General features: G+C 39.7%; 2 protein-coding genes across 3 annotated transcripts in view; one reads left to right on the forward strand and one right to left on the reverse strand.

The window, feature by feature from the left end:
* The window catches only part of LOC125248997 (interferon-induced very large GTPase 1-like), a 30,633-nt gene extending 20,191 nt beyond the window's left edge, over positions 1–10,442 (reverse strand). The window contains exons 1-2 of one of the 2 annotated variants that reach the window (XM_048161168.1): positions 10,386–10,442; positions 9,334–9,440 (exon numbers count right to left, since the gene is read on the reverse strand). In XM_048161168.1, coding sequence (XP_048017125.1) covers positions 9,334–9,346 — 13 coding nt within the window. In that variant the 5' untranslated portion in view covers positions 9,347–9,440; positions 10,386–10,442. Of the gene's footprint in view, positions 1–9,333; positions 9,441–9,844; positions 9,893–10,385 lie in introns of those variants that run through there. The other variant, XM_048161169.1, reaches the window with a different exon arrangement.
* Positions 1–11,327, forward strand: part of srprb (SRP receptor subunit beta) — a 69,289-nt gene extending 57,962 nt beyond the window's left edge. The window contains exon 7 of the mRNA XM_048161201.1: positions 10,926–11,327. Coding sequence (XP_048017158.1) covers positions 10,926–11,136 — 211 coding nt within the window. The 3' untranslated portion in view covers positions 11,137–11,327. The remainder of the gene's footprint in view (positions 1–10,925) is intronic.
* Positions 11,328–13,894: the final 2,567 nt, after the last annotated feature.

Below are 13,894 nucleotides of genomic sequence, written 5' to 3' on the forward strand. Positions count from 1 at the left end.
GCTGCTAGGAGGAGACACCGCAGAGAAGAGAAGGAGAAATATTTTCCACTCGTATTCGCGAGTTTATCGTGACTGACGTGCAAATCTACCATTTTATTCAATGAATCTCTTAGTGATATCGCCTTTGCACTGTTAGTGAAGATGAAAGCATTTGTTAGTGTACAGAAATTGAGTTTCAATGATGAGATCAGTGCTTTCATGAGCTCAACAACATGTCTGTGATCGGCCACACAATGTTCATCTCTGCAACCTTTCATGCCACAATGTAAATTTAATGCTACGATCTAAATTTAATGCAGCACTTTTCACGATTAGTTAACCTTGAGAGCTGTAATAGTAAAAACGCGCTAAAAGAGAGAATAGAATAATACTTGGCTATTTCATATGCAAAGATGTCAGCCAATCACAGCAGTGGGCATTTACGCTGAAGTCTCACACTAGACACGCCCCTCAAAACAGAGCGTTCAAATCAGAGGATAAAATCAGGGTAGTAAAATGCCTTTTATTTATAAATTATGACCATTTTGGATGTAAAAAGCATACTAACATTATAAGTGCACCCCAGGAAACATTATAAAACAATAAACAGTTCATGACACCTTTAATAATAAAATACCAAATACCTTAATTTTAAGTGTGTCAAAATAAACTACAAAATACAGCAACCACACCATGTATCAAAATAAACTACTGTATTTTTGAATTTTAAAAATACAAAAAAACTTTTACAAGGGAGCATGAAATTTCTTCGCAAACCTTCCATCAATTGGCCTATGTGATCTATCCCTTCACCATTACACTGACTCAGTTGATTAAGTAAACAATGTTTGATAGCAGCAGCTTTTCTCCGCCTGAGTCAATCAATAAATCTAACATATGCAACCAGTTAAAGGCACAATATGTACAGTAGGATTTATGGATTAAAATATCCAAAAACCACTAGAACAGTGTTATATATTTTGTTGTCTACACTGTGTACTTACATTATCCCAAATGTTTCCAAGAATGTTTAAATCCAGATGAATAAGCAATTTGAACCAGGACACAGACCGTCAATGATATCATACCTGCGTTACCCTCCGTTTCTGGTTTAATTTTGTAGAAACCATGGAAACACCAAAGACGCTTTAATATATTATGTTTTATTAGACAGGTGAGGAACTGTTTGGATTCATTCATCAACAGAAAACTAATCATGTTATATAGCTTCTTGTTTAAATCTCGTTTAATTGATTTACCACCAGTACCATGTTTTTCCATGCCTAATATCGATCTAGCTTACTGCAGTGTCAGCAAGTGTCTCATAGCAGCCGCCGAGTGAATGCAGAGTAGTATTATAACAACTTTTAACACACAAATGTATCTAATATGATAAACAGCACTGCTTTACCCCACATACACTTGACCGGAAGAAGCGGAAGTTCTGCTGCTCTCAAGACGTGTATCGCGCTCGTCTCATTAGCAATCACTCCAGCGGCCTCATTCTGCTCCAACATCACTCGGCCCTACTCTTCTTCATACTACTTTGGCTTGCTTAATTGGGGACACTTGATATTCAACAATATTTTGATCTGCCTGCATTGACACCATTGTATGCGAATTGAAATGAGCTGGATGATAACATCACTGTTTTCTCCAGTGCTGATATAGAATTGAATATGAATCAATACTGAATTTAATTAAGCTGGACAATGACACCATTTTCTTTAAAAGCTGCTCCATGAACATGATTTCTGACCAGGTCCCGTTTTTTTCCCCACCAGCTGTAGACGTGAAGACAACACATCCCATGTTTCCGCAAAATCAAGGATAAGTGACTGAATAAGTGACCTCTAGTGGCAAAAATTACATATTGTGGCTTTAACAGATCAAATATTGACATATCCCTGTGATCTCCCAGATGAACGTTAGTCATCATAATATAGACACAGCCAGGTTTATTTGTGAGGGAATAATTACCTAATAATTTTTTTGGATTCTTACACACATGATGTACAGTTAGTTGGTCTAAGCCGTGTATTAATTTGAACAGCTATTATGGGAGTGGCTTGATGCAGCACCGGAGATGCAGATAATTTAGTAAGAAAATGCTGTCTGCTGTGCCATTAGAAAAATGTTCTTGACCCTTAAGAAACTTTATTTAATACTGTCACGATACAAATCTGCTTCACAGGTAAAATTAAACTAATTGCTAATTACAACATTGAAATAAAAATGTAAAGCCAGTACAAATACTAGAAATCATGAAATAAAGGAAATAACAAACAGTACACATTTCATTTATGTCTCATAACTTTTTTGTTGTTGTTGTCACTTGGCTTACACTTTTAAATTGTAAGTCAAATCAAAAACAAATATTCTCTTTTTATGTAATCTGTATGAAAAAAGAGACATGTGAGACGCCCGTGATTCAGCTCATTATCCGCTAATTCGGCCACGCCCACCGAACGAGCGCTATTCAGACACAAATTCTGAGGCAATACATGTATACATTGTCACAAACATGTATTTATTGTCTTAAAAAGTGTCTATCTGCATGTTATAGCCATGATTATAGCGATCTCTGGAAGCCTCTGTTAGTTCCTGGAATGTCACATGGCCTGTTCTTCTTTAGATTAATTTGTGGACTAAATGTGCACAGAGCGCCCTTTGGCTGCAAGTATGAATTGAAAATAGTATCCAGCGCTCATAGTGATGACAATAAATATAGAATAAATATTACTCTTCTGTATAGAAAATTGACAAACATATGAGAATCCATCAATATTTCTCTAAATGTGTATGCTTTTAAGCATATTAAGGAATTACGGTCAATATAAGATTTTAAGAGTCAAAATGTGAAGCTTGAGTCTTAGATCTTTTTAATGATGTATAGTTTGTCAACTGCACATTAACATTTAGGCTATATAATATAACAAATATAGTAGCCTATATGAAATGCCATAGAGGTAGGAATGTTCAGACGCTTTGCATCACAGAAATACATTATATTTTAAAGTATATTAAAATAGAAAACCATTATTTGGTTAGAGACTTTTAAAAACTTTAGTAATGCTTCCAATCTTTTGACTGGTACTATTTACCAAGGGCCTATACAAAATTTTCTTCACATGATCTGCAATAATACGTGCATGCCTGAGATCACAAAAATCATGTTTTTTTTTTCACGAGTGGACATTAATCCTGTCATCAGCATGATCACAGAGGGTTTTTTCACATAGCCTAAAAAGGGCTCATTATGTGGTTCTTTGTCTTCTCAGGTGCAAATAACACCATTATTAATGAAGATTCACGCCTCCACACATACTGTGTTTCTTGACAAAAAGTGTCTTACAAAATTTAAATCAATATATTGTTTTATATGAACGAGTAGGCAGGATAATTTTTACATCATTTTGAAGCAAAAACTCTAGTCTACAACCTCCAATACCCAGAAGTCTTGTGAACACAGATTTAATATATTTTTTTTGGCCTTATTTCAGTGACTTAAGTTTTTTTGTTTTTTCAATAACCACTAGGGGTGTGACAAGACAGGTAGCTCACGAGACGAGACACGAGATTGAGTTCACGAGACGAGATTTTTACACACTATTTTAAAGAAATCCTCAAAGATAATTAGAAAAATATTCTGCAGGTGCATTTGAAATGTTTTAACTAATCATCTTGTAATTAATGTAATTTCAGTTCTACTTTCTGAGTATGAATTATCATATGCAGTAAAAGACAACAATATTCAAGCACTGTAAAACGTTTTGCCGCAAACTCAACTGACTGGCTTCTCTCCTGTATAACTTCATACAAGTCTCTTCAGACCTTACTGTACATGATTTATAAGCTTCTACAACTTTTGACCTCCTAACTCAGGGATGGGCAACTCCGGTCCTGGAGGGCCAGTGTCCTGCAGAGTTTATCTCCATCCCTGATAAAAACTCACTTGCCTACAACTTTCTACTAATCCTAAAGACCTTGATTAGCTGGTTCAGGTGTGTTTGATTAGGGTTGGAGCTAAACTCTGCTGGGCAGTGGCCCTCCAGGACTGAAGTTGCCCATCCCTGTCCTAACTGAACTCCTTTCCACAAATTGTTTGTAGAAATAAAAAGAGTATAAATAAAAATGGTAAAACTTTTCAATAAGGTCTCATTTATTAACATTAATGTATTAACCAACATCAACAATGAGCAATATCTTTGCTACAGTATTTTTTTAATCTTTGTTAATGTTAGTTAAACATAAAAATAGTCATTCATGGTTAGTTCATGATAGTGCATTAAGTAATGTTAACAAATACAACTTTTGATTTTAACAATGTATTAGTAAATGTTGAAATTAACATTAACTAAAATAGTGTAGAAGTATTGTTCTTCCTTAGTTCATGTAAAGTTAACTAATGTTAACTAATGAAACCTTATTGTAAAGTGTTACCATAAAAATACATAAGTTTTCTTTTAGTCTTATTAAGTGCAAACAATAAGTGCAACCATAATCAAAGCACTCTCTCAATATTCAAAGTGCAAATAGAGACCAAATTTTTCTTTAAGCATGATACAGAGCTGAGAGATGCTTACAACTACACAGCCCAGCCTAGCATAGCTTTCATATTAGGAGATATTTGTATTCATCAGGGAGCCGCTTTCAAATGCGGGGTATTGAAATCGCGTTTGAATGCGTGCTCGCGTTTACTTTCATTTTCGCGATCGCACGTACTCTGTGAATAGGGAGCGCTGGCGACCGTTATCCAACTGAATTAAATAGTTGTTTTATGTCTATAAAAAGCAAAATGACAGTGGAGGCATAATGTAAATGTAGCGGTGGCATATTATATCCTAATTTCACCCTCACACTATCACGAGACTGCTTTTCGCCTCGACGAGAAATCTCGTCACAATTTAGTCTCGCAAGATCTTGTGACACCCCTAATAACCACGCATAAACGTTATTCCTTCAAAAACACAAACATGTACATTGTAACGATCACCGTCTGTTCCTGTCACTCCCCGGACTACACTTCCCACAATTCTCCCTGTCAGTCACATGTTCACTCCACACCAATCACCTGTCGCCACACAGCCATGCACACACTCCTCACTAATCACCACACCCAGCTGCAGCTTGTTACCTGCACTATAAAAGGACTCTCATTCACACCATCTGGTCGCGAAGTCTTGTTTAACTGTTGTTGCAATTCTGAGCGTTTTCCTGTATTCCCTGTCTGCCTGTTCCTTGTTACTGTTCCTGCCTGTTCCCTGTTACTGTTCCTGCCTGTTCCCTGTTTATTGACCCATTGCTGCCTGTCCTGACCCTTGCTTTGTGTACCGACCTGTGAGTGATATCTGCCAGTCCCGACCTCTGCCTGTACCTGGATTACGATTCTGTCTACTCTCTGCTGTACCTGTTTGCTCCTGATTTACCCTGCCTGTACGACCACGTTTGCATTCAATAAACGCTGCACTTGGATCCCCTGCCTGAGTCTCCCATTCACAACTGAAGACTTCGCCCACACAGATCCAGCAGCTTTCGTGAGTGTTCCTGTCGTTACCACCATGAATCCATCCGCCCAGTTGATCGGTCTCCGTCAAGGAGATAGATGCATTGAGGATTATGTAACAGACTTTATTGAACTGGCGCATTTGACCTGCTTTACCGAGGAGTGTCTCATGATATTCTTCCGCGGTGGACTATCAGGCCCGCTCAGTGCCATCATGCCGTTACATGATCGCGATGGGACTTTAGAACAGTATATTGAACAGGCTTTGCAACTGAGTGGATCCTCCTTTACTATGGGTGTCGCGGAGGAACACGACAGTTCGCTGTGTCACGTAATGGCTGCCGCTCAGGAGAGTACTCACAAGATGGCGGTTACTACGTTACCAGTCACCGCCTCCGTTGATCGTCCAGAGCAACGTCACGCCTTCGCTGATCGCCCAGAGCAACGTCACGCCTTCGCTGATCGCCCAGAGCAACGTCACGCCTTCGCTGATCGCCCAGAGCAACGTCATGCCTTCGCTGATCGCCCAGAGCAACGTCACGTCGCCGCTGATCGCCCAGAGCAAAGTCACGTTGCCGCTGATCGCCCAGAGTCACGTCACGTCTCTAGATCAGTCCGGGAACGGAGAGGGTTGCGTTCCAGTGTGAATGATCCACCGCTGATTTCAGCACGAGCGGCTGGCATTCCTAAGCCTCCGCCGGCCGCTTCGCACTCAAGTCAGCCGGCCGCTTCGCACTCAAGCCCGGCGGTCGCTTCGCACTCAAGCCCGGCGGTCGCTTCGCACTCAAGCCCGGCGGGCGCTTCGCTCTCAAGCCCGCCGGCCGCTTCGCTCTCAAGCCCGCCGGCCGCTTCGATCTCAAGCCTGCCAGATGCTACGCACTCAAATTTGCCGGTTGCAATACACTCAAGCGCCCTGGACGCGATGGACAAGATGGCTACTTTGCCAGTGCCCACGGGCAAGATGGCCGCCCCTTCGTTGCTTAAGGATGTAGGGGGCGATCCAGCCATTGAGTCCGCTCCAGAACCCACCTCAGCCAGTGAGTCTGCTCCTGAACCCGCTCCAACCGGTGAATCGTCGCCTCACCCTCGGAAGAGGAGGAGGAGGAGGAAGAAGGCTTCTTCCACTCAGCTAGGCTCAGAAGCCTTTCAAGAGACCGCTGGGGGTCTGGAGACCACTCCAGAGGTATCTCCTACGCCACCTGCGCTTCCTGCCCTGCCAGCGCCACCTGCGCTTCCTGCCCTGCCGGCGCCACCTGCGCTTCTCGCTCTGCCGGCGCCACCTGAATTCCCTGCCTTGCCAGCACCACCTGAACTCCTTGCCCTGCCAGCACCACCCAAGCTCCTGGCCCTGCCGGCGCCATCCAAGCTCCTAGCCCTGCCAACGCCACCCGAACTCCTTGCTCTGCCAGCGCCACCCAGGCGTCTCGCCCTGCCGGCACCACCCGAACGCCTGGCCCTGCCGGAACCACCCGAACTCCTTGCCCACGAGGCCGCAACAGACCCCGTTGAAATCCCCAAGAACTTTTTGGGGGGGGCAGTATACCTGAGGGTGGGGAGCTTGCAGGTGGGGAGCTTGTGGGTGGGCACCCTGCCTGGCCACTGCCGTCATTGGCCTTTGAACAATTATGGCCGTTTATGGACCCTAACCTGCCGTGGTTACCCAAACCACCTGACCTACCGTGGTTACCCAAACCACCTGACCTACCGTGGTTACCCAAACCACCTGACCTGCCGTGGTTACCCAGACCACCTGACCTGCTGTGGCTGCCCGAGCCACCTGACCCACCTGACCTGCCGTGGTTGCTCAAGTCACCTGACCTGCCGAGGTTACCCAAGCCACCTGATCCCCCGTGGCCTTCTGACACTCCGGACTCACCATGGCTGCCCGTGGCACCTGACCCGCCATGGCAGCCCTGGAACCTGCATTGGAGACTCCGTTCCTGTCCGCTACTAGAGCTCCAATGCACCCACCCCCCCTCCCTATTGGTGTCATCTACGCCGCGAGGACGCGCCTTCCGGGAGGGGGGCGTTATGTAACGATCACCGTCTGTTCCTGTCACTCCCCGGACTACACTTCCCACAATTCTCCCTGTCAGTCACATGTTCACTCCACACCAATCACCTGTCGCCACACAGCCATGCACACACTCCTCACTAATCACCACACCCAGCTGCAGCTTGTTACCTGCACTATAAAAGGACTCTCATTCACACCATCTGGTCGCGAAGTCTTGTTTAACTGTTGTTGCAATTCTGAGCGTTTTCCTGTATTCCCTGTCTGCCTGTTCCTTGTTACTGTTCCTGCCTGTTCCCTGTTACTGTTCCTGCCTGTTCCCTGTTTATTGACCCATTGCTGCCTGTCCTGACCCTTGCTTTGTGTACCGACCTGTGAGTGATATCTGCCAGTCCCGACCTCTGCCTGTACCTGGATTACGATTCTGTCTACTCTCTGCTGTACCTGTTTGCTCCTGATTTACCCTGCCTGTACGACCACGTTTGCATTCAATAAACGCTGCACTTGGATCCCCTGCCTGAGTCTCCCATTCACAACATACATACATGTTCCTCACATATTATTGTAGCCTAGTTTGTGCTGAATACAGTGTAATGACACTTTTGTCATTAACATGTTTATGAACAACTGAAAAAAGCACAAATGTCAGGGCATGTCAAAACTTCTCCAGAGCCCCAAAAATCCTCAGACCCCAGAGGGTTAAAATGGTATGTTAAGAAATACCAGGTTGCAATATCAAGCAGCATAAGGAAACAAGCTGTTTTGTAAAGCTAAAAATAACCGGAAGCGAATAACCCTGGAAGCCAGACACATTAAAATTACAAATGGCCTTACAAATTGCTCTTAACTGAATAATAAGGTGGATAAAGGTCCATTCATTTTTTCATCAGGTGTGTGATGCTTTGCTTTTAATATGATGCCATTACGTTGCTTGACTTGCCACCTGCCAATCGCTGCATTGCTGATCATGGTTTTGAGTATTAAGATATATATTAAGATATATATATGCTCATTCCAATTAACACAAGAATGTGCAATAATCTCAGACAAATTAATCCAGATATTTTAATCAACCAAATCAGCCAGAGATCAGATATCACGATTAGAAGATCTGGCATCTGTCAAAACATCTCAGATAAATTAAGCAACCTATGAAGAATGGACCCCTGGTCACTTCATGCATTTTCTTTTGTGTGTATTTGACCATTTAAGTAAAAAAAAAAAAATCAATTTTGAATGGGCAAACTCTATATAGGCAGATTGTGTGTGAATTGTTGGTTAAGCGCAAAGAAACAGTCTCTCACGAGAGAGTGTTGTATCGCAGTGCGCAGCTCACATTTATAGTGATGTCTTTTGAGGACAGAAGCTATTTGCTTATTTTGAGATAGAGAATAGAGAAACTTCTCACAAGAAAGTTTTCAAATTACTGATTTGATGTGATAATCTGTGTTGATTAATGTACTAATAAACATTTGCAGTAATTTCCTGAAAAACCTGCGAGAATGAGTACAATTATGTGCAATACCCGCACCAAAATTCAGACCCTGTATACTTATAAAGTTTTTTTTTTTTTTTTTTTTTTTTAAATTATAAAATTATTGATATGTCTGTTGCTTCCCTTCCCTTCCCTTCCCTGTTTGTTTGTATGGATGTTATTTTGTTGATTTAAAGATAATAAAAATATAAAAAGATAAATGCTTCAGATTAATATGGTTTTGAGATGCAAATTATCTTCACATTCATTTGAAATTGTCCTGTGACATACTGTGATGTAATTCAAGAGGAAAAGCTAAAGGCACTTTCATTAAAGACGATGTGTAATTGAAATATATACCTGTTTGTTCCATTATGTTCAGATGGTTCTTTCCATGCTGCAGGAAATAATTTGTTTATGCACTCAGTCAATCTGAACAGGAAGGTTCTGCTAATGTTGAACTTCCTCTGTAAATGAGAAAACAGCAGCTGACCACAAAGACTTTCAGTCTGACAAAAACATATAAAAGAGTAAAATCTGTTCTTTTCTGTAAGAGAACTTTCAGTGGCATTGTGTTCTGCACACATTATATTATATACACAATATATTTAGAGCTTATATTGTGCACTAATACATGTGATAATATGTGATAACATCCAAACACATTGTCAGCAAAGACATCCTTGAAAAGTACCCCTTATACAATGTTGCCCTGAGGAAACGAAAATAAAAAACTGAATTTCTGATCATGCAAAATAAAAAAAAACTTCATAAAACCTGACAAAAGGCTTCTCTACACCTTCATACACAAACATATATTTTTTATGTAGTTTGTCATTTTAAATAAGATTACTAAAGCAAATAATCTTACCTTCTTCTCACACCATGTGCTCCTGTGAGCATGTGTCAGAAAAGGAAGTTCTGCTTTCATATGGTGCTTGATAGACTTCCTTACCTTACTTGACTGTTCTTTGATACATTTTTGACCATTCTAATTGGTTGCAATCATTTGAAGAAATATATAAAATATGTGTGTGTGTGTGTGTGTGTATATATATATATACATATACATATATATACATATACATATTTCTAATAAATCTGCAAATATGTCATCAATTCTGTTTTATATTATATACACAATATATTTAGAGCTTATATTGTGCACTAATACATGTGATAATATGTGATAACATCCAAACACATTGTCAGCAAAGACATCCTTGAAAAGTACCCCTTATACAATGTTGCCCTGAGGAAACGAAAATAAAAAACTGAATTTCTGATCATGCAAAATAAAAAAAAACTTCATAAAACCTGACAAAAGGCTTTTCTACACCTTCTTACACAAACATATATTTTTTTATGTAGTTTGTCATTTTAAATAAGATTACTAAAGCAAATAATCTTACCTTCTTCTTCTCACACCATGTGCTCCTGTGAGCATGTGTCAGAAAAGGAAGTTCCGCTTTCATATGGTGCTTGATAGACTTCCTTACCTTACTTGACTGTTCTTTGATACATTTTTGACCATTCTAATTGGTTGCAATCATTTGAAGAAATATATAAAATATGTGTGTGTATATATATATACATATACATATACATATACATATACATATACATATTTCTAATAAATCTGCAAAAATGTCAACAATTCTGTGTTTTTCTGTCAATATGGGGTGCTTGTGTGTACATTAATGAGGAAAAAAAATGAACTTAAATGATTTTAGCAAATGGCTGCAATATAACAAAGAGTGAAAAATTTAAGGGGATCTGAATACTTTCCGTACCCACTGTATATGACTATCTTCTTTCAGGCAAACAGTAAGAGTTATATTTAGAATATTCTGGCTCTTCATAATGGCAGTGAATGGGGCTCAAGATTTCGCTGTGAAACAGTTGATGTCAGATGTGTTTCTGTTCATGTCCTGATTGTCTGTTCTCCACAGGAACACTCTGAGATTGACCCGATCCGCGGCGCTCTCCGCTCAGGATGGGCCCGTCGGAGGCTCGGTGTATCTGGGTAAGAGAGGCAAAGACTTCGAGTTCTCCCAGCTGCCCGGTCACGTGGAGTTCATCGAGTGCAGTGCCCGAGGAAGCAAAGCTGAAGATGGAGACGCTGACATCGACGCTCTGGAGAAGAGCCTAGCCAGACTCTGAAGATCTCAAACTCAATTATCATGAACTTGTGATGTGGAGCAGACTTTTGTCCTTTATTGTTGTACCAGAGCAGTGGTGTACATCATGTCCAAACACAGCACATTGTATGCAGAATCAATGTATAATGCATGATATATGCTTTTCCTTGTCCTAGTGTTTTCAGTTTTCACTCCAGGGCTCTTCTAGAACCGGTTTTGAGGCAAGTGAGGCTGTGTGAATGATATTAAAGATGGCGTATGACAACTTGTTTTTCATGCTGCTGCTCCAAAGGCTTCAGTTTAATAAGTGGTTAAACAGTTCCCATATTCCAGTAAAGCCCTGGGTGTACTTCGTTTTTTACGTGTACGCTAATGTATGCGCACAGTTGAACACACAGACACACCTTGGAAAGTATATTTCATTTGACACATACGAGTACACAGGCGTTTGACCCATGCTTTGAGCAATCTCTCACCTCGAGTTACAGCACATAAACATCTTTGTATTCTTTCATGCTAGAGTTGTACAAATGAGGGTACTTTCTAACCTCTCGTCTATGTAAGTACATGAAAAAGGTCAATGAACAACATAAATGAATTGTGTGGCACAAACTCTTCATTCAACAGAATCTCTGCTTGGAGATGATTACCTCTGTAATTTTGGCCAAATTAAAGATGCATTGTGTAAGAATCTGTATATGTGGTGCATGCAGAATTGAACAGGTCAACAAACCCTGTCCTCAGGTTAAAGAAAACTCAAGAATGTTTTGGATGGTGATCTCTCAATTTAGTGTTATTAAACACATATAAAGGTGAATCTAGTTTTAAGGGAAAGGGAATCTAATGTGCATTCTAAAAAAAATAAAAAAATAATGTATTTAGAATACATAATATTGACTCATTGCTTTACTTAAACAGGTTGAAATGTGTTTATCATTTAATAAAACTTTGATTTGAGGATGTTGCCATAGTTAAAAAGTTAAAAAGTTAAAAAAACAAACATGTTGCTACCTAAACATGTAGTTGTATTCTAATATTAGATTTCTGCTTTTTAAAGATGAATTTAAAGAGTATTAATGAGTTGACCTCCTTCTCAACCTGTTGCATCACATGAGGTTATGATGCAGCATGATTCTGAAAATTAAAAATCAAATTTTTTTATTAAACAGAGATGCAATTCTAAATAGAATTCCCTTTCCTATTCTACTAACGGAAAAAAAAAATGAAACTGGTGCCGCGTAAGTAGAATAGGGAAAGCGTAGAACATTCAGCGTAAGCGTTTTGAAGAATGCGGAAACGGGAAGTACATTCAAGGTGATATTTTGTGTTTATAAATCATAAACGGTTGTATTTTTTTCGAAAATGACCAATGGTTTCTCTAGATAAGACTCTTATTCCTCGTCTGGGATCATGTAGAGCTCTTTGAAGCTGCACTGAAACTGACATTTGGACCTTCAACCCGTTGAACCCCATTGAAGTCCACTATATGGAGAAAAATCCTGGAATGTTTTTCATCAAAAACCTTCATTTCTTTTCCACTGAAGAAAGAAAGACATGAACATCTTAGATGACATGGAGGAGAGTAAATTATCAGGAAAAGTTTATTTAAAAGTGGACTAATCCTTTAAATTTATTAATTATTAATTTACTATTAATAAATGTGTAAAGCTGCATAAAATGGAAATACTCAATACTCAAAAGTAGGCTAACTAAGTTACCTCAGATGGAGGATTGGTTGGATTCCACAACTGGTAAAATAAAACATATATAAGACAATACAACATTTACTGTAGGATCATACAATTTACTGGTGACTTCATTTAAAGGTGCCCTAGAATCGAAAATTGAATTTATCTTGGCATAGTTAAATAACAAGAGTTCAGTACATGTAAATGACATACAGTGAGTCTCAAACTCCATTGTTTCCTCCTTCTTATGTAAATCTCATTTGTTTAAAAGACCTCCGAAGAACAGGTGAATCTCAACATAATACTGACTGTTACGTAACAGTCGGGATCATTAATATGTACGCCCCCAATATTTGCATATGCCAGCTCATGTTCAAGGCATTACACAAGGGCAGCCAGTATTAACGTCTGGATCTGTGCACAGCTGAATCATCAGACTAGGTAAGCAAGCAAGAACAACAGCGAAAAATGGCAGATGGAGCAATAATAACTGACATAATCCATGATAGCATGATATTTTTACTGATATTTGTAAATTGTCTTTCTAAATGTTTCGTTAGCATGTTGCTAATGTACTGTTAAATGTGGTTAAAGTTACCATCGTTTCTTACTGTATTCACGGAGACAAGAGCCGTCGCTATTTTCATTATTAAACACTTGCAGTCTGTATAATTCATAAACACAACTTCATTCTTTATAAATCTCTCCAACAGTGTGTAATGTTAGCTTTAGCCACGGAGCACTATCAAACTCATTCAGAATCAAATGTAAACATCCAAATAAATACCATACTCACATGATCTGATATGATGCATGACGAACACTTTGTAAAGATCCATTTTGTAAAGATCCATTTTCAAATTTAGGTGATAGTTCCTTTAGCTAATCAATAATTACAGAATATGATTGAATGTAGTACTACTCATTAGTCCTGCATTACTTACTGCATAGTTACTTATTACTGACGGACCATTATTCTAAAGTGTTACCCATCTTGGATGACATGGGGGTGAGTAAATTATCAGGAAAATTTTATTTGAAAGTGAACTAATCCTTTAATTCACTTACATTAAATCATCACAAGCTCTAAAT

This window comes from Megalobrama amblycephala, linkage group LG16 (genome assembly GCF_018812025.1).
Source record: "Megalobrama amblycephala isolate DHTTF-2021 linkage group LG16, ASM1881202v1, whole genome shotgun sequence".
Lineage (NCBI taxonomy): Eukaryota > Metazoa > Chordata > Actinopteri > Cypriniformes > Xenocyprididae > Megalobrama > Megalobrama amblycephala.